General features: G+C 42.2%; 2 protein-coding genes across 6 annotated transcripts; both read right to left on the bottom strand.

Moving 5' to 3' along the window:
• Positions 1–2360: 2360 nt before the first annotated feature.
• mindy4 (MINDY lysine 48 deubiquitinase 4) lies at positions 2361–11390 on the bottom strand. Of its 2 annotated transcripts, XM_031745523.2 has the most exons (18): positions 11022–11390; positions 10613–10732; positions 10342–10535; positions 9982–10240; positions 9657–9904; positions 9489–9541; positions 8568–8680; positions 8356–8472; positions 8184–8275; positions 7904–8005; positions 6442–6505; positions 6200–6265; positions 6038–6105; positions 5880–5943; positions 5173–5334; positions 4127–4301; positions 3857–3935; positions 2361–3737 (listed from the first exon to the last, which is right to left on the bottom strand). In XM_031745523.2, exons 1-18 carry the CDS (start codon positions 11079–11081, stop codon positions 3689–3691), a joined length of 2085 nt encoding a protein of 694 aa, XP_031601383.1. In that variant the 5' UTR covers positions 11082–11390; the 3' UTR covers positions 2361–3688. The 2 variants fall into 2 exon arrangements, with proteins under 2 accessions (XP_031601383.1, XP_031601393.1); XM_031745533.2 differs by lacking the exons at positions 2361–3737; positions 3857–3935 and having other exon boundaries at positions 4151–4297.
• Positions 11391–16868: 5478 nt separating this feature from the next.
• Positions 16869–25946, bottom strand: nexn (nexilin (F actin binding protein)). Of its 4 annotated transcripts, none has more exons than XM_039606403.1 (15): positions 25815–25946; positions 24087–24456; positions 23790–23987; positions 22847–22931; positions 22618–22766; positions 21024–21224; positions 20759–20932; positions 20150–20338; positions 19617–19808; positions 19219–19263; positions 18773–18967; positions 18433–18654; positions 18154–18339; positions 17711–18068; positions 16869–17572 (listed from the first exon to the last, which is right to left on the bottom strand). In XM_039606403.1, exons 2-15 carry the CDS (start codon positions 24402–24404, stop codon positions 17559–17561), a joined length of 2526 nt encoding a protein of 841 aa, XP_039462337.1. In that variant the 5' UTR covers positions 24405–24456; positions 25815–25946; the 3' UTR covers positions 16869–17558. The 4 variants fall into 4 exon arrangements, with proteins under 4 accessions (XP_039462337.1, XP_039462335.1, XP_039462334.1 ...); XM_039606401.1 differs by having other exon boundaries at positions 17711–18071; XM_039606400.1 differs by lacking the exon at positions 16869–17572 and having other exon boundaries at positions 17602–18071.
• Between the last annotated feature and the right edge of the window lie 1923 nt (positions 25947–27869).

The raw sequence follows: 27869 nt of genomic DNA on the forward strand, positions 1-27869 counted from the left end.
ATCTTAGAAGGGAGGGAATCATTTTTTTTCCAGGGAACATTGTGTTGCAAGTCATTTAGAAATAATCGAGTCATGATCGCTGTTGTGGATATTTTCATCCGAGACGGGGCTTCAAACATAGTTTTAGAGAGAAACGCATGACCCACGGCCTCGCAAACTACAGAAAAGTACGATCTTAAAGAGCTTCGCTGAAAACACGAAAAGCTGGAAGTTGTGTTGTGTTAACTAATTATTGAGAAAAGTGAAAATCACACTGATTTAATGGTCAATAAAATGTGCTCAGACTTGATAACGATTCATCTCATAAGTCATGACTCTATCAGCGATACTGACTCCGTGGTTACCTTTCCAGTACTGCACGGGGCAGCTTAGAGGTGCACCTGACATGCCAGGACATGGTTATGAGTTGTTGCACACATACACACAGACACATTTCAATTATAAATGTACTCAAATACTGAAAAAATGTTTGTTTTTAACAGACTATTCAGCGGTTTTATTGGTCTGGCTACTTGAGAACTGTCCTAGAGTCTGAAAGACTTTGCATCTGGATGTGAGAGCTCAGTGATTTCTAACAGAAAGCTAGTCTGGTAACCTGCCCATGGACGCTAACTTTGCTGGAAACAACTTTGCAAAGAGTATCCAGGAGGCAGATCTGGTCAGTCTGGCATTAATTGTGGGCATGCATTTTGTCACTGGTTTCTCTATTGGATCCAGCTTTCCAGCTCTGTCCTCTCATCCAAAGACTGTTATTTCAGACAACAGAAAACAACATAGCGCCATGCCTTACAACCATAAACTGTGGGTGCACATGTCCATATCCCCCGATGAACAGAGCACTAGCAGAAATCCTTGCGGCCATGTCCCTCTGAGGTTTGCTTGTGCAGCCTGTTTTTCATTTATATTTTATTTATTTTTGAGCACCCCATTATGGAAAAGAAAGGTGGCTGGTCAATCCACTTTCATTCCTGCAGGCCGTTCCCATAGCTCTGCAAGAGACCTCATGACGAGCAACTCAATTGACAGGAATGCAGGAGCTTCTTTATGGGCTTCCAAGTCGTAGAGTTTCCTCATGGAACTGGATTATTTTAATTTATTGCCCACTAGTCATTTATAGCTACTACTATCCATGAAAATGATACGGATGTCTAAATAAATGTATTCATATTTAAAATAAAAATATTATTCATACTCAAATCCTACCAGAGTTTATGAATCTAATCTTTTGTCACACAGCAGTTTTTGCAGGTTTAAAGTTTCTATTTTCAGCAGCTCACAGGCTCTGTACACATCGCACAATTCATTTCTTTTTTAAATGTATCAGCAACAGTCACCTCTTGGTGCTTTAATGTAAAACCCCCCCAAAAAAACTCCCTTTTAACAGAAAGAAATCTCCGGCAGACCCAGGCTCGGTTGGGGGTTGATGGGGGGGCATGAAGCCTTTGCCAATTGATGCCTTTCTAATTATTATTATTATCATACTTTTATAATATTGTCCTGTGAGCTCTCTGGGTTGTATGTCTGAATGAAGATGCTGTAAAAATGGTATAAAATTAAAAAAAAAAAAATACAATTTATTTAATCAACAATAAACCCAAAATACATTTAATCATTACCTAAAACAAAACAACAAAAAGTCAAACAGGCTTGTAAAAAACACAGTTTAGCTCTTTATTCCTAAAAGTAGTTGAATTTTTATCATTTTTTCTAAGAGGTGATGACTTAAAATACTGAAGAGCGTTCCTATGAGTTGGGTCCAAAACGTTTCTGGAAACATTTAATGGATAAATGTAAAGATGAAGCTTGGTTTTAGTTTTGGCTGCCTGTCTTTTAGATTGCAGCGACTGTGTCAAGTACAGTCAGCAGCTAACAATGTAATAACCAATCGTTGGTTTTTCTAACAGGCCTTTAACTGAAGTGGCTTTGTGTTCAGGACTGTTCCTTTATTTCCCATTTTCTCTCTTTAACAAAAATATAAGTACAAACATGCTCGCCATGCTCTCACAGCGGTGACCTGCTATTACAGACTTGCTCTTAAAATAGAGCATCAATCCACAATAAGTAGTTATATTAAAGCTGTTGTCTTTGTATGTGTGTCAACTGGGCGGGGGTGGTGAAGTATCCGTGGATTTTCCTGCCCCAGTCTGACCCTTAAGGCTATGTTCATGGCCTTTTCTGATTACCAATATACAGACAACAATGAGCAGCTTACATAACAAAGTTTATGCACTGCAGTATTCAGTACATACTACTCGGTGTTCTGTAGCTTCCATTAGGATGGCAGGCGGCAGGAGGGTACAGTGCTTAGTTACAGAATAAACATGTAGAAAACAACAGAAAACATCAAGAATGGAGACGGCTGAGGTATTAAATTATTTTATTGTCCACACAGGTGGTTTGTCCAACGTGAACAAGCATCAAGGCAATTATGAGGAATGTCGCACTCACTAAAAGTTAATCTAGTTTATATGTGAGGTCTCGATTTCGCATGTCACAAGTCCTTAAAATAATAATATGTTACATATACTTTGTATAGAGCGCTTTAGGTACTCTGGGAGAGTAGAGAAGGACTGTATAAGAATCAGTCCATTTACCAAATATTTATAAGCAGAGAAATCAAATCAATTTAGTGTAAAATGTGGATACGATGCTTTTATGTTAAAGGACAAGCTGACAGCAGAAGGCCACTCTGGTGAACACTGTTTTGCAGCAACACATCTAAAATGTTCACATGCACATATTCTTATTGCTGAACCTTTCAAAAGACCAACTAGCTGCTTTCTCCAAAATATCGTAAATGTCCTGGCAGCAGAATCAGGCTGTAACAGACGACATGATGGCAGCCAACAGCTTTCCATCAACGCTTCGTCTCAGACGGACAAAACAAAACAGTAACGCAAGAAGTGCAATCAAAAGGTTCTGGGAGTGTTCCCGTTACGCATGAATGGAGCACATCGTGGTCGTGTGCATCAGCTGACACGCTGCCATCAGAAATAAAAACGTCATTTTAAGAACGTCTTTATTATTAGGAAGTTTTGGCCTGAACATTAAAGTGTTTTCTTTCCCCTGTTCTCGGATGCGTTTAAGTCAAGACTCTGTTTTTATGTTTCTGTTACATTGTTACCTTTAAAGTCAACTGAGGACAAAACCTGCAAATTATGGCGAGCTCTGCGGCTCTTCGTGGACCGTCCCGGCTTCATTTTACTAAAATGTGTCAGTAGTCTGTAAATCATCCCTGTTGAATGAAAACAAATGAAAAAGTAAATAAATAAAAACACACAAACAGTAACTGCGCTGAGTCATTACTCAGAGAGATGTTGCACAACCAACATCAGGAGTGCACGCATTTTTGTGACCAGCAGCAGATGCACTTCTAAAAGTTTAACTGCGGACCTCAGAAACAGCACTTTGGGCATTTAAAATAAATAAATATATATCCATTAAAAAGCTGACTTCCAGGGAATGTGTCAGGCATGGCAGGAGAACAGGAACAAAGTAACTACTTTGAAAAGGATGGCAGCCAAATTTAAACGGGTCAGTTTTCACTTTCTTACGGGCTCAGGCTCTGAACCTTTCGATCGCACTTTGTTTGTGAGAATTTAGTATCCAATGTCAAGTTCATACTTAATAAAATGGACATGAAATAAACCAGCAGAACAACAAAAACAAACTGAAAACAGATGATCACTCAGAGAATAGGCTCCGTGTCATTCCAGCTGACAAATGCATCCTTCCACCTGCAAAAAGAAGAAAAGACTCATCTATTATAGCTTCAAAACTCGTTACGGGATTAAAAGAAATTTGAATAAAGCAAAACATGTCAAAACATTTTATGGTTGTTTCAGGGATCTGTCACCTTGTTCGGATACAGAGCTCCATGGGAGGAATGAGGTCGGTATCCACATCCTGACTGCTCTGGGTCAATCTGCCAACAGCTAAAAATAAAAACATTTTTATTTCGCAGCTTTAGGAGCACTCAGTAGCATCGACTTGGAAAAATCAGACTGAAAACAGGTCACGATTAACCCAACACATTTTAGAGGTCATGTAAGAGAGTTATAAACAGACTGGAAACACGGGGCTGCAGACCAAGACAAAGACAATCAGATTAAACGATGCTACATACAAACAGTGAGGCGGATCTCCTCCTGCTGGTTGGCCAGTCCATCGAAATAGTAGAGGTCGAACTCAGTGCCCTCATTGGTCAACAGCTCCCTCTGCAGGCCAAACAGCACGCTGAAGTGGCTTTCACTGCACACCACCCAGATGGGGTAGCGGGGAGTCTTCAGGTAAGCTCCTACCTTAGAAGAAGAAGGCCAATTGTTTTTTCAGGTGATTCACCTGTTTTTGATCACATCAGCCATACAGAATCACTGAGTGTTGCAATATGTGTACTGAAAGCAGCGCAGGCATTACTGCTCTGCACGTCAGCCAAGCCTAACTTAACCATTTATTCCCGACGACCTGATGTAAAGACATGTCTCGCGTTTAAGACATCAACGAAGCGTACTACGACAGAGTCGCTGTAACAGAAGGTCGGCGAGCAGAGCAGTAGAGGAGTGAAGTCAGACATAGATAGTGCTCCAAGATTTCATGATGTGCAAAACAAACTGAGTTTGGAAGCTGTGCACTGGCCAAAGAAAAAAATGCAACAGCTTTAAAGGATTTGGGTGTTTTTGGAGCTTTTGGTGTCCCAGGTGTGCACAAAAACAGCTAAGCCGTGACGCAATCCAAAACAACCGGACTTTCCAATCATTCCAGTGTTTGTTACGTTACCTCAACTTCACTGTCTGCAAATATCTCCCAAACTACACCCGACAAACAGTTTATTCAGCCCAAATCCTCCTTATTCAAACTTCTCAACTACAACATCTGCGTGGACTGGGATCGACTGACGGTTTCTAATCAGGAGTTTACTCATTTACAAACACGCTACAAGTTTTTAGGACAAATCTAGATAAAAATGAAGATTTTTGAGTACCGGTTTCCAAATGCTGCATCACATCTGTTTACTTGAATATCATATAAATTCTATAATAGTTTAAGAATATACTTGTGACGATGCTCCCATTACCAGAGTGAACAATGGACCTGAAGTCAGGGTTTGTTGGTTTAAGCATGAATCAAACTGGTATGTGGTCTGTTAGAGGCTCAGCCAGCAGTGTTTCTCACCTTACAGATGTTATAATGTTCAAACAAGGACAGCAGGCCAACGTCACAGTGACCTTTGATTCCTTTGAGCAGAGTCATGTTGCCGTTGCCCGAGTCCAGCTCCATGTCGTTATCAAACACATTGGAAACTGCTCTGCCACACAGCAACAGGTTGACCAGCTCCTAGTGAGAAATCACACACAGTTATTACTGGAATATGTCGTATTTTTGTGTGTTACCTCCTGTAAAGCTTAGACAGAACTCTGATAAAAGCTTTGGAGGTTGGGTACATCCACCAAGGTCTCTACAAAATCAACTTAATGATCTACTGGTCAAAAAGAAAAAAGAAACCCTTATGACTTTGAAAGTATGATTCTTCTAAGCGTGGCGCGTTCTGTCAACAAGTACATTTAAAAACAACAAAGACAAGAAAATGAAGAAATTTTCCCGTAACAGTAAACAGCGCGCAGAGAGCGAGCTGCCTCTGCGGAGGGTTTTATTGTTTTTTCACTGTTTAGTTAAAGAGTATTGTTTAGGATTTAGTGACACCTACAGGTGAATCTTCCAAACTAAACTTTAAAGACACCTGATGTCGCAGCATCAACATACTGCAAACAGCAGTAGATTTACAGCCCAGAAACACAACAACACTGTGACTCAGCTTTAAAAGCAGCTCAGAAGCTGAAGCTACTGTATCTGAATCTTTTTATATCCAACTAGCACAATACCTGTGTGCAGTACCCATGGGCTCCAATCAGCGTGGTGGTGGGCACATCCATATCTTCCTGTACTCTAAAGAAGGAAGAACCGCATCATAGTTGTTTCACAATCTGGTTCCAGCTACTTTATTCTGCATAAAAAATGTTTGTTTTTTAAAAAAAAGTACTTTTGAATGGATCGCGAGAGAACAGCAGACACAGTCAGCAGCATGCAGCCCAGCATCCCAGTTTCAAACTGTGGGGGGAAAAAAACAGAGATAAAAAGGAAAGTGGATGATAAACTTTTGTGCACTCGAGAGGGAAAAGGAGAAGAAATGTCCTTCTCTCACTTGGTCAACATGCTGCTCAAGGATCAACTCCAGATCTTTGAGGTTCTCCACAGTCAAACAGGTGATCTAGAACAAAGACAAGTCGTAAAACCTTCAACAGAACAAGGAAAAAGCACAAAGTTCCCTGGTTATGGCTCTGAATCTTACATAAGTTTGACAAATATCATTTTATGAACCTAACCAGTTATCTTACATTCATTCTGATTAGCTTCAGTGCAAATATAAAAAAGGCACATTTGTACCTTTTCAAGCACTCCCTCAGATCTGTAGGGTCGAGCTGGGATGAACTGATTTCTCCCTGAATTTCTGTTTCGAAACAACAAAATCACAGCAACACCTTCAGTAAACGTAGCAGGGCTGTTTTGTGCTGCAGGTAAAGATAATGATGGCAGCGACGTGAGAGCAGAGTCACAGTTCTTAACTTCTATACAATATGTGCAGATATAATGCCAATAAAATGGTTGTGTGCATCGTAGAGCTGGGCGATAGAACGATAACTTTATGTATTGCGAAATAAATTTTTCTCGATAGAAAAATTAAACTATTGCGATAGGCCTCATCTCTCTCTTGCTCTCTTAGAAAAAGAAAAGAAAAAAAGAACAGCCAATCCAAATTAAGTAGCTCAGAGCCGAACCAATCACAGCCGCAGCGTCACGTCACGTGACTCGTTACGTACAGCAGAAGTGCCAAGCCGCACATGTGTAGTTGTTTAGGAAGCAGCCAGCCGCCGTGCCGCCCCGGTAATGGAGGAAATGAGTGTGCCGACTAGAGAAAAATCAACCGAGAGCGTGGGTGACCAGGTTACCGAAGAGAAAACAAATGATGGTTCCAATGCCGGAGAGATTGTCGAACGGAAGGGCCACAGAAGTTCCGTAGTGTGGAGGTATTTCGTAGTGATGTGTCTGTCGCGAACCGGATTTTTGACGTGAGCGACGCGAGCCGGCTCCTTATCGCGAGCTGTGGGTTTGTTTTTTTTTTTCCTTCTTTCTCTCACCCTCTCTCTCGCACTTTTTTCCGCTTCACTCAGCACGCGAGCCTTGTGCTTTGCGCTGGGAAGAGGGGCGGTAGTTACACTCGCAGTAGCACAGGAACAGAGCGGGAGGGAGAGACAGAGAAAGAGAGCCAGGGACAACAACGTGACATTAGAAAGGTATAGTAATCATCCACAACTATTTTCAGTTGCGGATGATAAAGGATTCAGAAAGTTCAGAAAGCTATACAACAAGGAGAGATTGAAAATGTCCTTTTAGTTCTCAGTTTATTTGATATTGACAAAAGTTTAATTTTGTCTGTTCTTCTGTAAAACAAACTAAGATTTATTTTTAGAATTAATATTTTGTTTCTAAGTGGAATTGACAATTTAGTCTGTTTGTTTGTTCTATTTTGAAACTTAAACGCTTTAGCAGCTGCCTTTTGTGTAGTTTGCAATATTTGCCTTCATTTATCTGAAAAAGTCTCATGTTCCTTAAGTACATCTGCCCTGTTGAACTTATTATGGGAAATAAATATTAAAATCAAGACAAGCTGCTGATTATTTCACATTTTACTTGTGAGCAACGGCACATTTAAATCTTACAAATATAGTTATTTGGCTTATATCGTGATATATATCGTTATCGCCTGAAATGAAAAAAAAACATATCGTGATATGAAAAAATCTTATATCGCCCAGCTCTAGTGCATCGGTAAACCTGGTGATCTCACATTGCAACTGTGGCTTGTGTTTCCTCGCCAGCCCTCCACAAGATCTCAGCCAGAGCTAAGACGAGACACTTTCTCCTGATGCTGTTGGACGGTCTTAATCTCCTAAAGGGGGAAAAAATCTTATCTGAGTGAGAAGCGGTCATCTCTGGTAATAATACGGTTCAAACTGAAATACAGAAGTCACTTGCTGAATATCATTCCCTGGTGTGAAGTAACAGCTTTAAAAAGTGATTGGAATAAAGTGCTCAGAGGTTCATGTCATGAACTAAAGGTGACTTACTGCAGGCCCACGTTACAGCTCTCAGTGCTCTCAAAGAGCAGCTTCTTAAGAACAAAGGCTTGAACAGACGCCAGAACTCCACAAGGACCTCCCTTAAAAAATTCAAAGCCACAATTAAATAAAGCATGTGAAAATAAAAACAATTTAAGCACACCGGCTTGATTAAAATCACCTTTCTCTGCACAATTCCATATCGGAGGTCATGCGTGTCTAAGAATGTGAAACCCTGATTCCTCCACTCAATATTGAAACAATTTAGGCTGGAACCAAGAAGAAGTGTTTTTAATTCCTAGAGGGAATAAACGGAAAACAAAGACATAATCAAAGGCAACTGCAGAAAGTCTGCACAGCAGTTTGAAAGAAACCCTGGTGTAAATCACCCACCGTGGCAGTGCGCTGGTCCATCGGGCGACCGGCGAGGCTGTGTTCCGGTAAGGTTCTCCGTAGAGGGGCGTCGCAGAGTTCTCGCAGATCGTCATCATAATCCTCGATGTCATCTAAAAAATTAACACAAATAAATCTTTGAAAATCAAAAGTTAGGCACTGATTTGTTTTCAAAGGGCGAGAAACAACCAGCGAAGCCCAGGACCGTACATACAGAAATCTGAAAAAGTATTTGCCCTAAAATAAACTTTAATATTAGATGAAGACAACCCAAGTGATTACAGAATGCTGTTTTTAAATGATGAGTTCACTTTTAATGGGAAAAGCTTATCCAAACCTTAAACTAATAGCTGCTTGTGCCACAAAGAGGAATTTTGGACTCGTTTTTTGGCAGAATTGTTTTAATCCAGTCACAATGGGGGCTTTTTTTTTTGGCATGCCCTTTTTTGTTTAAGGTCATTCCAAAAGTATGATTATTTGTTTTGTTGCCGGTGTGCTTCAGGGCTTTGTGCACTTGAGCTTCACAAACAAACGTATGATGAAACATTCTCCTTCTGGATTTTATAGCAGAGAGCAGAATTTGAGGTTCCATCAATTACAGGAAGTCATTCAGGTCTGAAAGCAGCGAGGCAGCCATCTAACTAATACTACTAACTAATCAGGCCGAGTCAGGGTGTGGCCGCTGACATCCACCTCAGCTTTCCCAAAAATTAATTAACCACGGGTAATTTATGATTTAAGAAGGTTTGGATAACTTTTAAAATCTGCGCTTTGTATTTACTCGGGTTATCACGCTCTAGGGTTAAAATGTGTTTGGTTATCTGAATGCTTAGGTGTGACAAATATGCAAAAGAAATCAATAAATCAATAATCAGGAAGGGACAAACACTTTTTAACAGCCCTGTACTGCACAGCACTTACCCAAGACCATCGCAGACGCATCCAGATCAGCCACACTTGGCCTGGTCTTTGCTCTAAAAAAGAAAACAACGTGTAAATATTGAGAACAAAGCCTGGGAAAACACTTTGAGCAGTGAGCATGAAGCCATTACTTATTATGTGGAGTCAAACAACTTAAAGCTATTTTACTTTGTTGTCGTCACCATGTTCAGTCCCACTCGTTCAAAGCTGTTTTCACTCGGTGTTCTCTGTGAAACACTCAGCGCCTCGCGGCCCTCTCGTACACAGTCAGCTGAGCTGATTTCACTCCTGCTGCTTTGTAAACTTCCCGGGTGTGAGCCAGTCACTAAACGTCCATCCTGAGAGGGCCTGTTTCCCTCTTCTCTTCTGAGTAGTGGCTGGGACACCTTTCGACTGTTCCGTTTTCTGTTTGATTCCTGAAAGGAAAAAGTGAAGGATTAAAATCAGATGAGCACGCAATCACGTATGTTTTTAGGCATAAAAGCTTTAGTACCTGGGGTACCGGTCCAGCCAATATGCCTCTCCTAATGCGATTAGTTCTGCTCCTTTGGGTGGTCTCAGAGGTGTTTTTTTCTGGTTCTTTTTGGATTAAGCTCTTATTGTCTTGGGGGGAATCCATCACTAGATGGTCTTTTTGAACTCCTAAGTCAGGACCCCGGAAACCTGTTTGATCATTACTGGACTTTCTATCGTTTGCTGGCATCAGTGAAGCATTTGTAGCTTGAGAAGGGAATGTTGCTGTTATATCAAGCCTGTGAAAGAGAACAGCATATTCATTTAAGCAAATTATTATTTAGAAAAAAAAGTAAAATCAGTAGAAAATAATGCATCATAAACGCTGCCTGTAAAATACCTCGATCTGGTCTGTTTGCTTGGAAAAGAAGCTGGGGCGCCGTCCTCCTCTCCTGCAGGAGCATTATCCATTGGACTAGTTTGGGCTCTCCGTAGGGAAACGCCTTCACTGCTCACTATTTTCTCATTCTTTACTTGTTCAATGAGATGCTTTACAATAACCTCCAGTAATGTTTTCAGAGGGGAATTTTGAAGCTGCAGTGACAGAGAGATCAGCTACACACGTTACCTGTTATGCACCACAGCAGTCACCTTCCAGCTTTAACACTTACCTTGTTCTTCCTGTAGAGATCCTCAATGCTGAGAATCTGCCTCAGCTCCGACCTGTTGTTGATACTGGCCTCTGTGCGTGGATGCTCCTCATCCATGCAGGCAATAGTCCTCTTGAGCCCCTGAACAACATTTCCAACAAAGAACAAACAAACAAACTGGGAATTAGTGCATTTATATTTTACTCATATTGCGAAAGCTTGCATCTTGTTTGCATACTCTCCCTCATGCACTGCTGCTACGACTACATGCTTACAGATACGCTCGCTGGACTGGTTTAAATCTGCTGGACCAGAATCACACCGATACAAACTCTTTGGCACAGCTGGCTAGCTAGCTAGTAGTGTTAGCAGTTTGCACAGAAACGCTGTGATGGGCTATCAGTCTGAATTACCACGTTAGCTGACTTACCTTACGACTCAAATACTCCCGTACAAGGGACGAAGATACCTCTTCGACTGAAGGGACCATGACGAGGACGAGTCTGTCCGTGTTAGCGTAAATGATCAACGAGAAGCGGCCATGGTGTTAGCAAACAGCGGGATGCTGCGCTGCACTGAAGAGCTGAGTCAGCTGCTTATTGTTAAGGTCTTAATAAATTATGGCTGGGTACAGTTTAGGTTCAAACAGGGTGAAAAATATGTCATCTCCACCCGGCGTCGTGGGATGTCCTCGCGGGGGCTACAGCTCCGTGAAACTGCGGCCCTTTCAGACCCTGTACGGCTGCTGGCTGCGTTACCATGGCAAAGCTACTCGTTCACGGACGCTTCTAGCGTTTTTGGTGCCCTGGGCTACTTTAGGATTTTGTGCCCCCGATAGAATGAGGTACACTCATTGGGCGTTTATCAATATGCGTACTTGTGCGTACTTGCGATCTCGTGTACTCGTGATACGTCATCAGTCGGAGACCAAGTACTGTTCCAATTGGCACGCATCACGCCGAGAACGCGAAAAAGTCCCGGATGTGTTCTCGATCCGCCCATTTTATCGAGCATGCATCGGTGTAGACTTGGGACAGCTATATATCCCAGAATGCATTTCGTCCAAAACTCAACAGCGGACTCCCGGCACATCGCCCCCCTCCCTCCCCGCCCGCTCGCGGTCTTCTCACTACTCAGGTTAAAGAAACTCCAGCAGCTGTCTATAGTATTGAGTGTCCACTAGAATAGAAATAAAAGCGTTCTAACATCTCACCTGCTTGTTTTATTAAGGTATGTACACGTATGTACATGTACACTATTTGTATTAATAGAGGTTTCACTACTGAGGTTAAAATGATATATAAGTTACTTAGATCACTTCTAAATGTTAATGTTTGGTTTATTTCAGTGTTTTATTTGTTCCTGAGTAAACCGGTTTGGCTGTGATTAAAGTTAAGCTTCATAACATGTTACTCACAGTTAAATTAGGAGGGACGGCAGTAAAAACTCCGGACCTGTGACATCATCACGCACGCTGGTACAAATCACGAGTCCGTGCTCGCGTGATTTGAGAATTGAGACGGCCCACGAGTCCGTGCTCGCGTGCTCGGCGGTACGTACTCGCGTGCGCGTGCTCGGCGAGTACGTACTCACCGAGAACGCGAGTACGTACTCGCGTACTTGGGCATTGATAAACGGCCATTGTATCAGGTACAGCTCGGTAGTACTGGATTGGACCCCCCTTTTGAATTCAATTTGTTCAGTTTGTGTAGTGATTTGTTCACTACACGTGATGCAAACCTGCTGCACCACATACCAAAGCGGCTCTATAGATTGAGATGTGGTTACTGTGGAGACCATTTGATTACAGTGAAGTCAGTCTCGTGTTCGAGAAACCAGTCTGGGATCATTTCATATTTAAATACCACAGAGATGCACCGCAGATAATAAATCGATATTTCGTATTATATTGTTTGTTATGGACAATACACAGGTCAGGAGCGTGCTGCTGAAATGATGTTTCATCCTTAATTTAAATACATCATCACTGTGATTTTTTTAATATTTGATTCATGATCCTTTCCCCTCCATGACTGTTAAGTTTGGAGAAATCTGTGTGCTTGTAAACTGTTTAAGTCTCATCTCCAAAAGTTGAATCTGTTCATCTGGACGTAGCGTTTTGTGGGAGAAACGTTTCGTCACTCATCCAAGTGACTTCTTCAGTCTCAGCTGACTGCAGGTTTCCCCAAACCTTATAAACAGTACAATGCTGTGATTGCAGCCATTCCCCAACTCTCTGTGAATGGTACTCATGGCCATTGATCAGTGTTCTTTGATCAGTGGGTTTTGGTCAGTGATTGTTGATCAATGGTCATGGGAATTTGCATAATTATGATTAAGGAACTGACCTCACAGCCCATTGTTCCTTCACTGGGCTGGTTTCAGTCATTATGCAAATGTACTGTTTATAAGGTTTGGGGAAACCTGCAGTCAGCTGAGACTGAAGAAGTCACTTGGATGAGTGACGAAACGTTTCTCCCACAAAACGCTACGTCCAGATGAACAGATTCAACTTTTGGAGATTTACTTTCCTGGATGATTGAGAATGCATCAAGATGTTTAAGTCTCACTATTTCAATTATCACACCCTGCCAACAAAGAGGAACAATGTGTGCTTGGAGATGAGATAAGACAAAAGGAACAGACTGACCATGAAATAATCGCTGTGCAGAAAAATATTTTAGAGCTTTATGTGACCTTGTGTCTGAAAGTGCTATGAAACTATGCTGGGAAACCCACGGCTCAAATACGGGAAGCTGACAGGACTGCACCTGAGCGTCCTCTCAGATTATCAGTGTTGCTTCTTCTTGCAAGAATAAACAAAAGCTTTTTCAGCACATCTATCGGGGTCTCCATTGCCTTGGTTTTTATTAAAGTGGTGTCACCTTTGGATTTATCTGTCATTCTGGTCCTTCAAGCCAGATCCTACATCCCAGCCCTTTGCGAAAAATAAGGAACCTGCAAATTGTGGCAGGGTCTGGAACCATTCCTGGATGCCTTATTACTCCAATTGACCACAAATTCAAAAGACCTCTCTGACCACATTTGTGTTATCTGAATCTTATCCAATAAATTTACCAGCAAGATGTTTGATGATAAAATCAGACTTAAGTGGTGAGAGAGAAGCTTGCAGTTAAGTCACTGAAGGGCAGGAACTTCTGCAGCCCGATCCTCAATAACTTCTGATCTTTGCAGAAAAACCGATAAGTAATTATGCCATTTAAGACAACTTGGCAAGAACCATTAGAACTAAATTGTACCTTATATTATAAACACAGATACCTGACCTGATTTAAATGATCAGCAACAGATCAAAATAGGAAGCAAGCCACACACAAAGAGATGATGTCTGATGCATTGGGAACTACTTTGAGATAACATAGCCACATTTAACTGTAGAGAGCCTTATTGAGCCATGAGCCATGCTATGCCTAAACAAACAGGAGGGATGGTACAGGGTTAGAAAGATTTCTATGTGATGCAGAGGAAGACAGCAAGGATGTACGATGTGCTCTGCCCTTCCAACCTTTCAACTGCATTGGAACCAAAGAGTGAAAAACCACCCTGCTCCGCCCAGACTGGGCCAAGCTCCAACTAAGTGATGTGCAGAGTGAGTCTCTGGGTGACAGCACTGTGCAAAATTACTGGGCTGGTGGGGCTTGAAAGGTTCAGTGTAAGTAATTTTGTTTCAGTTATGGTGGGTGCTGCTAAACCTTTACAATGCTTACACGTGAAGAACATGTGACTCTACAAACATCACAAACACAAGGAAAGTTATTTTTTAAATATTCAAAGTGTTTCCCAGAGAAATTTTAACACCTACGTCAGATATGCTGTCGGCCCAAAAAGGAGGTGTCTGCTCCATGTTGGCCGATGTGTGATGTATCATTCATTCCAAACAACACAGCCCCAGATGGCTCAGTAACAAAAGCCTCACAACCCTTAAATCTTTGTCTGTTAGTAAATGTAGAGGAGTACAGCAGCTGTAATTGTAATCCTGATATGTCTGACAATACTGGCGATTACTGGTTGTTGCTGTGTGCCATGTCTTCTCGGACTGACTCAGAAAATTATTACTACAGCGGTGATTAAGGTAGATTGCATAGATGATTTAATTTTGTATACAGAGGTACCCATGAGATGGGCAGATGGTGGCCATGATGACACCAAGTATTGGCGATCTATAGTTTTTAGGATCAGTTGTGTTTGGTTTAGCTCCTTGTACATAGGAACTTGGTTGTAGCTTTTGTTTTGCGTTCATTATATTTTATTTGCAGTCTGTTTGGGTTCTGGTTAATCTTCCGAGTTTAGTAATATTAAGTTGATTCCCTTTTCCCCACCTTTCTTTTTCCCCAGCCGTTGATGGTCCCTCGTCATGTGTGTGATGTTCTGCTTTGCTAGCCTTGGTTCTCTTGTGTATTCTGTTCAGCTGTGTTCCCCAGGTGTTTCCACTCTGCTCTTACCTCATGTGTGTATTTACGTCTTCAGTCTTCCTCTGTTCTTTCTCACATTGTTGTCATATGTGTCCTCACGCTGTGTGCTCTAAGTTTCCTCCATAGTTCATGGCTTTCCATGTGAGGTATTAGTATCCTTTATACTCACGTATTTTGATCTTCTTGAAATTGTTTATATATATATACTCCTGTTTATGCTTTTTCATTAATATGTAGCTAAATTATAAACAGAAGGGAAAGTTAATGAAGTTCTGAGAAATCTGTGTGCTTGTAAACTCTTGTTTAAGTGTTTCTGTTTCATGCCCTGCTGCACAAGAGGAACAATGTGTTCTAGGAGATGAGAGACGACAAAAGGAACAGACTGACCATGAAATAATTGCTATGCAGAGAAATATTGCTGACCTGTATACGACCCTGTATCTAAACCATGTGTCTGAAAGTACTATGAGGATAAGCTGAGGGGACTGCCCCTCATCTTCCTCTCAGTGTGTTGCTCCTTCTTGCAAGAATAAAAAAGGTTTTCCAGTGCGTCAGTCTGACAGCGATGCAGTTCCTCCTGCAAAGTGCATGATGTAATTAGCAGCAGCACTGTATACAGAAGTATTAGCCTACGATTATGCTAGCACAACATAAAACTTTAGAAACCTCACCCAGAGCAAGGAGGGCTGGAGGGGCCTCTAAACCAGAGGCGTGGAGCCTCCAAATATGTGGATAGAAATGATTAGAAAAGAAAATACATCAAATACATGTTTTTAAATTGACAGTGTGTAAATTGCTAAGACTATAAACCCCTTTTGGAGGAACTTGCTCCTTGGTTGAATATTATAAACACGGGCCCTGTTTATAAGGAATCTGCTGCTGGCTCCTGCTGTGTAACTTCTCAAGCCTGAACGCAAACTGTATTTAAATCATGTTTCAGCTGTACATGTTCTGAATACAAATTCAGAGAGCCAGATAAAGAAAAATAACAAAACTCTAATATCTATATTTTGTGACAGAACAACAACTAAAGAGGCGCAATTCTCATCAAGTCCAGCTGATGAACAGGCAGTGGGACGGTTCGAGGGCAGTTGCCTGCTTTGTCTAAGGGCTAGTCAACCAAGGAAGGGATCCAAACATGTCTTTGCAAGGGAGGACAACTTTGTGCGGCCTCCTCCTTGAAACTGTTTACTCAGTTTACTCAGCAGTGTTATCCTGTAGTTACAAGGCCCTACTGCAAATAATGCCTGGTTATCTCTGCCCTTTGATTGCATTTAAACACAATATTTACAATGTCAGGTCACAAGACATTTTAAATACTTTGCTGCCTAAAAATAAAACTTATAGAAAAAAAGCTATGAAGCTATTCTCCGATTTCATTCTTAAAAGGTTATATTTATGTATTTGCAGTTACCTTCCCACAGTCTTTTCTTATGAACATGTATAATGTTCTTTTATTATGTGCATGTCTTTATTGTTATATGTTTTCTCTGCACAGCTCTGTGTTGAACAAAAAGATCTTCATGGCAGACGACAGAAGGGCTGGAACCATGGTGCGCTGTCCATTTCTTAACTGATCATTCTGATTATTCGGACACATTTTCATCATTTTTATGGAGAAATTTTAATTTTGATAAATTACCACCCACTGCATTTCCATGGCATACAGCTCCAGCTCCATTCATTGTACTATGCTATGAATGCATGCTACACTGGGAAAGTAGTGTTTGTGGAAATGTGAGTGATGATGGGTTTCCTGTCCTTTCTATCCTTTCAGGCAACAGGTTGCAGTTTGTTGCTGCGTAGCCTGTAACAGTGAAAGAATCAACAATGCAGTTCTTTGTGTTCATTTTATTAAAAGTTTTTTTTTTCTATTTATAATATACGACAAATAATCGGACAAGTCTACTTTTATATTTATTATCAAACCTTAAAACGGTTGTCCTCGACAACTTTAAGTGTAGTACATTTAACACAAAAAATGGTTGGTGCATGAAAAATTAATCTGTAGAGGCTGCAGGTAAAAATCAGGGATGCAGCGGTTTTTTTTCCTGCAACATGTGGCTGCCTTTAAATCGTCGATATAACTGCTGTTCTTTAAGTGAATGCACAGGGACATGTTACATTTTACATTTCAATACCTCAAGCTCAACATTTGCCATTTATGGACCAAAACGTGTGATATTTACAGAACAGTACCAGAACAGTGCAGGAAATGTGCAGGAATATTGTCAGGGCCGTGCAGGAGAGATCGTTTTGAAGTTTTGGTGCAGCCCTTGTCGTGGGAACAAGAATCACGTCTGTTTTTGGCACAGGTATCATCTTCCATCCTAGAGGGGAGTGCAGCTTTACATTTGAGCAATACGCAAACAACATCTTGTCTTTGTTTTTTGCATACGCGTGTTATGTGTCCCTCCCTTAGGAATGCCAAGCATACTGCTATTTCCTTCCCTCTGTTTGACAATGCCAGGAGGGACGACGTTTTACAAAAGGAGTGAGAGACAGAGGGAAACTCTCCAGAACACGAGGCGGCATCAGTAGTCGTAAGCTGCAAGAAAGAAACAGAAGGACGGTTATCCAAATCGGCAGTCGAGCCAGAGTTTACGAGGAAGAGGAGCATGCGGTCCACTTCGCGAAGAGAGGTTCATGTCCAGACGGGCATGCAATCACACCAAGGTGGTCTTACTTTCTATTGTGAGGATGCAGGTACTTGCTGCCGTGCCTCTGCTGTTCACAGCCTTGCACATGTACTCTCCCTCGTCCTCGGGGAAGGTCTCCGGCAGGTAGAGGCAGTATGTCTCTCCTCTCTCTATGTACTGATAGTCCTCGCAATCTTGAAGCATCTCTCCCTCAAACCACCAGGTCACCTCTGGCTTTGGTTCCCCGGTGATCTTTACGGTGAACCGAACTGGCTCAGAATCTACCACCGACTGGTTTTTGAGGGGCTTTTTAAACCACGGGGCCCCTGACCTGGCGTGATCTTCCTCATCTTCGTAAGCCGCAGAGCCATTAATGATGCTACCCTCGTCCTCCACATCATCATCCTTCTGCAAACAAAGGATAAAACAATCACAAAAACGTGTTCGTGTGTTATCTCAGCGCAGTTTGTCATGAAAATGGAAGATTTACTTTTTGGAGGGCGGCATCAATCTCCTGCTGCTCAAACTGCATCCTCTGCAGTTTCTGCTCCTCTATCCTCCTCCGTTCCTCCTCCTCTCTGGCTTTGGCCATCTGCTCAAAGCGGGCTCGCATGTCCACTTTCTGTTTGAACGGTGAATCCTCGGCCCTCGCTGGAGTCGTTTCCCGATCCTCATCCTCCAGAAAAAACAAAAACTTGTAATACATACTGCCAAGATCATCTTCATTGATATAAAAAAAACACTTGCGTGTGTTATAAAGTGCTCTTACCTCCTGGAACCGCTCAGCTTCTCTCTCCTTAATTTCATCATCGATGGCCTTCCTCTTGGCTCTCTCCATCTCGATCTTCTTCTGAATCTCCTCCTCAGTCAGCTGCTTGATCTTCTCAAACTTGGACTTGAGGCTTTTGGCCTGAATGGAGCCGGTTCTCTTGAGCTTAGTGAGCTCTTCATACTCTTTGCTTACAACATCCGAGCTTTCATTTATTTCTTCCTGTAACGATATTTGAAACACAACTTTAAACATTTAGTTGCATTTTTCTGTAAAACACACTGTCGACTCGACTGGCTGTTGTCTGTATGTCTGATATTTTCAGCTGTTCCAGGCTGACCTCGCCCATTTCTTGTCTGAGTTGTTCGAATTCCTGCTTCTCTTGCTCCATTTTCTTTTTGCGCTCCTCTGCCTTGCGTCTCCTCTCAGCTTCCTCCTTCTCTTTCAGCAGCTCTTCAAAGTTGATCTCCAGTTTCCTGGGGTACAGGGCTTCCTGAGACTCACTCTTTACCATCCCTTCGTCCTCATCTAGCACCTAAACACACAAGTACCCACAAAAGTCTTTCAGTATTTTAATGTTTAATGAAATCCTGCAGCAGTAACGTCTTCAATTTGCAAAAGCAATTACAAAGCATTACAAACATTAGATAAACAGCTGCATGCAAACAAACCCAAGATGCATCGTCTGGAGGCCACTGTGTCCTTGTATGTATAGGGAATATATTGATAATAAGACTCTTGGAGTAAAAATAATATATACTATATTTGAAACTGAAAATCTCTTACTGTTTCATCTCCAAATGCAGACTTTTCCTGATCCAGACCAGGGCTCTTAAAGAAATAATTGAGACATGGAAACAGCAGTGCGGTTGTAGCATCTGAGCCCATTATTACTGATGTGCAGCATGAATCTATTACAGACAACACTTCTGCAGGGTCACTTAAATTAGGTGTTGGCTTAATTCCACTGATGCTGAATGAAATTGTGTTTGATTGTTTTACAAATATCGTAAAACTGCTTTTTATGCAGGTTGTCCTGCTCTGTAACAAGAGACAGCTGAGCAGCAAAGCAGCAGCAAATCAACTTGAAGCTTTAACAGCACCAAAAAGCTGTAACACATTAGTGATCAGTCCAATACATGCAGACTGCGCAATGCTTTTGTCACCAAGTGATGGACAGTTACCATGCTCTTGCGGGCCTCAGCAAACAGCCTCTTTTCCTCCTCCAGTCTCCTCTTAGCCTCCTCCTCTGCCCTTTTCTGCTCTTCCTCTCTCCTCTGGCGTTCCAGCTCCTCAAAGCTGACACATATCTTCCCAGGCTCACTGCCCTCCAGGTTCAGCAAGGCCATCAGCACCTCGTCATCCTCATCTACAAGCTGAGTGAAAACCCAACAGTGCAAAGACCACATTAAGGTTGCCATGGTTTTTAAAAAGCAGTTGATCTCACCGCCTGTACACACAGAGTAAAGGCAGCTTAGCTCTGCACAGAAAGCTCAATAATTATCCAGACTAGTTTGTTTCACTAACCAGGCCAACCAGCTGCTGACTAGGGTCTAACATTCAGCTGGCAGATGATCGCTTCCTCACGCACAAAATTTCAATCTACACTTTTAAGGCAATATCAGACTTCTGACAAACAAATTCATTGATATAATCAACAGATACGTGTCCACGCTGAGAGAAATGTTTTGTATTAAAATGCAGATTTAATATTGACCATGCTTTTCCTGGCTTCAGCAAAAGCTCTTCTCTCCTCCTCCATCCGTCTCTTGGCCTCTTCCTCTGCTTTCTTGCGCTCTTCCTCTACCCTTTGTCTCTCCAGCTCTTCAAAGCTCAGTCTCAGTTTTCCTGGACGAAACTCCTCCTTGTCTTCCTGTCCGGGCTGAGTGCTTTCCTCGTCTTCTTCCTGATGAGACACAAACATATCCCAAACCCTGATTAGGCCATCTTCACAACACAAAAGTCATTTGGAAGCACAAACACAAATCCCCTAAAGTTGTTTTTATGAGATGTTAATGTTAATCCCAGGAGGACTTCTGAAATATTTTCACATGGCTCGTGATTTATAGATCTGCACTTCTTGCTTGAAATAACTGTTCACTGGAAGATGATGGCAGTCAGAAGGAAGGCTGTTATATCCGTCTGTAGATATGTATATGTGGCTTTTCTCTGGTACCGCCCTAAGCTTGCATAGAGGAGGGTTGCAAAGCGACATGCAGATGTGGGAATGCTAAAGCTGCTGAAGGGCACTTGTTCTCTTCATGAGATCTGCCAATGAATCACACAAGTACAAAAGCTATGCTTGCTGTTTTGCAGTTATGTGTACCATTCCCAGCCTGGCCTCCTCAAAAGCTTTCTTCTCCTCTAGCAGGCGGCGTTTGGCTTCCTCCTCAGCTTGCTTCCTCCTCTGCTCCTGCCTTTCTTTCTCCAGCTCCTCAAATGTCAGTTTCAGCTTTCCAGGAGTCACTTGAACCTTATCGGAAGGTTTCTCCTCTTCATCCTAATGCAAAAGAATGCAAGAAAGCAGACCTGTGGCTGTAAAACACAATATCTCACGTTAACACTGCGTTCATACTGATATCTTCATTTACCTGTTGATTAACTGAGCGTCTCTTCACTTCCCGGAAGGAGCGCTTGTTTTCATCGTAGCGTCTTTTTTTCTCCTCTTCTGCCTTCCTTTTTAGCTCCTCCTCTCGATTCTTCTCCATGTCTTCAAAATTCACTTTGATTTTGCCGGGAGGTCGTGACGGCTTCGCCGGGACCACACGTACCAGGATTGTGTCATCTCCTTCCTAAAAAGTAAAAGTAGCTGATAATCATGGTCTAAAGAATTCACAACAACAATATTATCACAATTTATATTAAAGCAAATGTGATAGGTATCTATATGTTTGCTTACTGTGGGGTTTTTGGTCTTTAGGAACACAAAGAAACTGTGATTTTAATCATTACTATGTGTGTTATCTGCAGCACTGAGAGAGCAAACCTCACACACTCACTGGGATTGTGTGTGGGTAGGCAGTGACTCTGCAGTTCGCAGTAGGTCAGTGTACGGGTGTCAGTCTAAGATAGCAGCAGGCACAGCGGGAAGGCTAGAGCTAATTTTGTCTGTGGGAGGTGTGGGAAACAGCTGCCAGTCATCTGCTGTCTACACCTGGCAGCTCTGTTCCAGCTGTTTCCAGATCACAGTCAGATCGTTCCTATATGTGAACAGGCTGTTTTTAATGGTGTGATCTGAAGCGTCATTATGTGGTCGACGAGGCTCAAAGTTAAAACAGCAGTCGGGGGTCAGAGTAGCTTTTTAGACAAGCTTTGAAGAAACTGTGATTTCACCGTCGACTTCGTGATCTGATCTTTACCATAATCAGGGCTGTGTCCTGGATTTCACACAAGCAAAGTTTACAATCATTTTTACCGGTTAGCTGCGCACCCCAAAAATATTTATGCCCAGAATGTTGATTTTAAGTAATCTGATTACATGCCAACTTTCCACATAATTTTGTTACATAAGTACAAAGTAAAATGGAATCTGTACAGATTCAGTCGAATAATTTGAATAAACAAACATTTCAGTTACACTCAAAGTTGATGAGGACAAAATATCTTTTCTTTTTTTCCGAATGTGTTTCAGTGAAACCAACAATGTTACGCTCCCGGTCTTTGACATCCCAGAGGAGAGGGTCACAGTGTTATTAGTGATGACTAAGGCAGCGCTTTGCAGCCACATTCAAAGTTTCAAACTGAACAGGATCCATATAAAAGTCCCATTTTCAGACAGCATTGTGAACCTTATTGCAGCAGAATCAGGGCAAAGAAGTAGTGCACAGTTCCTTGTAATTGCCTATTTGGCATGAGATCACTTATGTAACCGTTTCCAAGAACTGCACCGTCTGAATGTACAAGAAGCCTGAAAGTGGACCAATTGGAAATCTCCGTCTGATTTAGCCTGAATCATTTTCCTGCACAGTGAGATTAAATGTATGTATCTGCCAGCAGTTCACAGACTGGTCATGTTAGCAACGCTACTGGTGGATTCAGACCTACATCCAGTCTGTGCCAATTACAACTCATCCGAGCGGCAGCTGAGGATTAACCTAATCATTACGGTAGTAACCACACTGGTTCATCGCGGCCTCTCAAACACCAAAACACACTTTGTTTTTGGTTGCACCCAGGTTCACTGACCTCAGCAGCTTTTTGAGCCAGTTCTTTCTGGATTTTGGCTTTCTCCAGCTTATCCTGGGCCTCCCTCTTCTTCCTCTCTTCCTCCATCCTCTTCCTCTCCTCCTCTTGTCTTTGTTTTTCCATTTCTGCAAACTTCCCCTTCACACTACCTGAGGATTTCACAAAGCGAGACACAAGCCTTAAGCCTCGTCTTCCTCCCGGATCATTATCGCTCATTACTATCCCTTACCTTTGATTTTGGGGACGTAAGATTTTTCCACCTTCGCTGGCTTCACCTCCTCTTCCTCATCACTGGAAGCAAGCAGTTCTTTTATCTGTGATCGAGCAGATAGAAAGTGTGACGAGGTGAGGTTACGGTTTAGCTGGGATCATCTCCTTTGCCACTCAGGAGCCATGCTGGTCCCAGCAAGAACACGAGCCTAATCCCTGCTAATAGCAGGGTCATGTGGCTTGCAGCGGGCCTCTGATTGGCCCGTCGTGTTGTTGAACAGATAGAGGATGAGCGCAGGTGTCCGAGCCTGGCCAGCTACGGCACGGCAGTATACAGGAAGGCCGTTGTGTCTGAGTGCCTGATAATCACATAACACCGTATCACTGCCTTTATTTCACCGCAGTCGATTAGGAAGAAAAGCCGTCTTAACCCTGGAATTCTTGATCTCTGACATTCCCAGTGGGGACTGTATGTTTGTATTTGTGATGTCTGCTTATTTTCTAATGGATCAGTGAAGTTTTGGTGATATATTAAATCAATTTAAAGCAATTTCATTGACTAATCTGATTAGTTGATCAATGGATTCACACATAAAATGCTCAAAAGTCTCTTTAAATGTCATCGTTCATGCAGTTTCACTATCATGTGACCCACTGGATATTTGATATACTGTGAATTCTGAATTTAAAGTAGTGGTGAGAAAGTTGTTCAGTGCACGACTGCCAATAACAACGTTTCAGTGCATATTAATACGGTTAAATATGGCTTTTTATAAAAGATCACTTTAACAACAAGCACATATCTAAAACGTTTAGCAGGTTAATACATGAGATGTGACGGATGTGTCGGTGCAGTGTAAAAAATGAGTTCTCTCACAAACCGGCAGTCTCTGTCACGGCGTCATGCCTCATCATGCCATGCAGATCAGAGTGGGAGGTTAGTGGGGTTATCAGTCTTTGACCTGCTGCTTCCTGCGATGCCACTCTCTCTCCTTGACGTATTGCTCCTTCCTCTTCTGCTGCTCCTCCCTGTTCCTCTGTCGGCTGCGCTCCTCCCTGGTCTTCTGCATGGCCTCAAATTTGCTCGTCACGTTCTCCTTGTCTTTGTTGAGCTTTGGCACGTAGCTTCTTGCCACCGGCTTTCTGGACCTGAGGAGTTTCTGTGGTTTAACAGTCGAAAGAATGATGAGTTCATTGATGTCGCTGTGGGAAAAAATGGTACCAGAAATGTAAAGATGCTGCCAGTGTTTTCATCTCACCTCTTTTTTGAATGCCACATCAGAAATGTTCTGGTCTTCATTTGTTTCAGGTTGTGGCTCTTCCTCATCCTCCTCCTTCTGTGAAACACCATTAACATCTCCCGAGCTCTCATTTTGCCCTTTCTTTTCTTTGTGCTCCAAACCGTTCACGTGTGTCTTGTCAGTCTCATTACTCGCTGTTTCATTCCTGCGACGAGGCTTCTTATCTTCTGTGGATGCCTTCTCACCTCTACCCTCGACGTCATTGGCTGTCACATCGCTTTCTTTATCTTCCACGTCGTGGGCCTCTACGGCTGCCACCTGCGCCACCTCAGTCATGTTTGTACCACAGTGACAAGCCGACAAACACACTCTGTTTAAAGTTCTTCACCTGCAAAGCACACAAGTCATGGTTCAAACACTGATGACCAACACTGATGTGTTTTTAAGAATCTGCTGTTAAACACACAAAGACAAATGGTTTAGACACAACTCACTGATGGATACAGCAGAATAAAAGCTAACTACATTCACAGGTGGATGTTAGGATGAGTTTGTTAACCTTTGTCATGTAGTGCCGCACATAAGTGCTCCATTTTAGCTGACAACATGGCAGACTACATTAATTATACACGATTAAAATCCTAATTTTAAAGTTTTATTTTTAAATTAATCTGTGTTTTGAATCAATCATTTTAATGCCATTTCTATCTTTGTCTAATTTTATTTTTCATCCTTTAGCTGAATATCAACTCATTACTTTACTGTCATTTTGCTACATTTCGCAGTTACTGTCTGTCACATTGTCACATTTTTACCACAGCAAACGGAGCTGTTACTCAGTATCTGGAGAAAGAGTGCATGGAAGCTTGCTGCCCCCTATTTATAGCCCACTTGTGGATCTAGGGCATGTGATCGTGGCTATTTCTGATGACTGATAGGCAGTTGGACACAGCTCAAGCTGGCACCCACATGTCGCCCCACAGACCCTCGACAAAATGGCCAAACTGAGAGCAGGACAACTGGATGAATGAGAGCTGTTTGGACTGTTATTCACCCCACACTAAAACTGTTGCTGTGTATCAGCGTCCCCAAATACCTTTCAGACTCAGCACACTGAGGCGGATCACTGTGGGCCTCACAGGTGGGCTCAGCCCTACTTCAGAAGTATTCGAAGCACTTTTACATTATAGCAGAGAGTGGCTAAATTGAACCAATTATAGTTAAGCATGATTTTAGGCCTAAAACTCAATGCTGGAGTCCAGCTTGATTTAGTGATGGCTGATTTGATTTTCCACCCTCATTTTAGGAGGTGAATGCCAAAGTCAGACAGTGACAGTGTTTGTTGCCCTTTGTGGATCTTCACGCCATATTCTGACTGTTTAAATTCCAATTTAGAGGGATTTTGAAAGAAATCCACTATAAATCTATTACTGCGGATAAATAAAAATAACCTGCTTTGTAATAAATACTCTCATTATTTAAACACCAGCTAAAGTAGAAACGCTAGTGTGATTTCTGTACACAGCTGGCAAAATCATGACATAAAAGCCTGATTCTACCCTCAGTATCGTTTAAGACAATTATTAAGCAGTGAAGCTATAGCCACACTAATGAGCATGGCGTAAACCCGCAATAACCAAAGAGTTGGTTAATCCTAATTCAGGGTGTAGGTAAATAATCTAAAAACACACACTTTGGTCTTTTCAAACCCCCCTCGTGCTACAGAATTACGAAACCAGACTTTACCTCTTCAGTGCTTTCGTCCTCCTGCTTTGATTTATTTTATTTTATGTTTTATTCCTCTGGGAAGCCACAAAACTTAAAGTGAGACCAAGCGGAACAATCCGAGGAGCGACGGCTTCCACCAGCTCGACTGGCTTCTGGTTGCTGGTTTGCCTGTTGGTGAGCAGTTTCCTTAAAAGTACCGTTACTTTCTACCGGATACTGCATTCCGCGCGCGCCTGCTGCAGGTTCAGCTGTTCAGCCCCGCACGCGCTCCCACACACATGCACGCGCACAGGCGCACGGACCCATCATTTACTCACAGCTGCATAAATAATCTCAAAGCCTTTCTTTTTATTTTTGTTTAAGATGAACAAAAATAAATACAGTAATTGTTTTGGAGGATTTCTGGCTACAGACAGCGTTACTTTTGTCAGATTATTATTTATGTATTTATGAAAAGATAATTACCAAAGTGTAATTAGCAAGCTAATTATCGCTATGATTTTATACCAACGACAACAGATAGATAGGTGAGCATTTTTGTGCAGTTTTCCAGTTTTTATACTTCTCACTTCACTTTTTAAATTTGTCTGATTAACGTTTTTGTTTTGTTTTGTTTTTAGAAAGAACAAAATGAGTACATTGCATTATTATTATTGTTGTTGTTGTTGTTAACCAACGAACTGCTGAGATAAGAGCAGCTTCTTTAGACTGTTTGGTAGAACTGGAGTCTAAATGCAGATAGATTATAATTATCGGCTCGTTATCCAGTTCAGCGCAGATTCCCGACTTATCAGTTCAGAGGGACAGCGGCTTACCCTTTCTTTTTTCTAAAATGACCTAGATGTCGCCGTCATTATGCTATGCAGTGACAGTTGGTGCTGACATTGTTGTGTCAAGAGCAACACAAATCCAGTTGTTAAGTGTGTCACATGCGCTCAGAAACCAGGCATCTGTTTAACTTATCTTAAGTCAAATAACTGAATAACAGCTCCATGGTAGTGCTGATAAGCCGTCTTCTTTAAACTGAGGTGACAAAGTGATTCTCTCACTGTAGATGGATGTAAATAGAAACCTCGCTGCAGACAGCCCGCTCTAACGCCCCCATGCACAGCTGCTGACTCACTGACCACACAGGCACCCAGCAGAAAGTGCACAAAGTTAAGTCCCCATTCAAGCACTGTAGGAATGTTGCAGACAGTTTTTGAGAGGCTGCACACAAAAGGCTCTGCTGATCATGCTGCTCGATTGTCTTTGCCTGAAGAGTCAAAGCTTTGGCCATATCCACTTTTTGGACGTTCCAAAAATGTAGGAAAGCTTCATGATTTTAGCAATTACACTGTGACTTTGTTAGAGGTGTTGATATTTTGGACCCCCCAAACTGAAGAGTAAAACTCTGGCTAGTGTTGCACTTCTAAGTGAAACATGAGAGTCCCGGTGCCTCTGGAAAAGAAAGAACTGGAAAAAAGGCTCGAGGAGTCCTTTAAGGCAGCGGTCCCCAACCCCCGGGCCTCGGACCGGTACCGGTCCTTGAGTCGTTTGGTACCGGGCCGCGAGAGTTGAGGCTCGGGTGTGAAATGTATTGTTTTCAGGGTTTTTATCGGTTTTCAGCGTTATTTTGTTATCGTTTTTATCGTTAACTCGGTTTTCCTGGGTCTTTTCACGTGTGTTGTGAATAAATCTTCTTTTTTTCGGTACCGGTACTAGTTTTGTTTTGTTGTGTTTATCCGCGACACCTTAAAGGCCGGTCCGTGAAAATATTGTCGGGCACAAACCGGTCCGTGGCGCAAAAAAGGTTGGGGACCGCTGCTTTAAGGAAACAACATTAAGACTGTTTGAAAGTTGTTGTGTTAACTCGTCCAGTGCATACAACTCAACAAAAGTGCCCAGTGTAGATAATAAACACAGAGAGTTTGCCAAGGTCACTACACGTCTTCAAGCAGGCATCGAACTTTGGATTGTTGTATCTGTGTCTTGACTTTGACTGATGTTTGCATTTGAATGATCACATGGAACTTCACATGTTCGTTGCACTTCCTGCCCAGATTGAAGCATTAGCTGGTCAGGGGTACTGTT

The sequence above is a fragment of the Oreochromis aureus genome, linkage group 23, assembly GCF_013358895.1.
Source record: "Oreochromis aureus strain Israel breed Guangdong linkage group 23, ZZ_aureus, whole genome shotgun sequence".
In the NCBI taxonomy this organism is placed as follows: domain Eukaryota; kingdom Metazoa; phylum Chordata; class Actinopteri; order Cichliformes; family Cichlidae; genus Oreochromis; species Oreochromis aureus.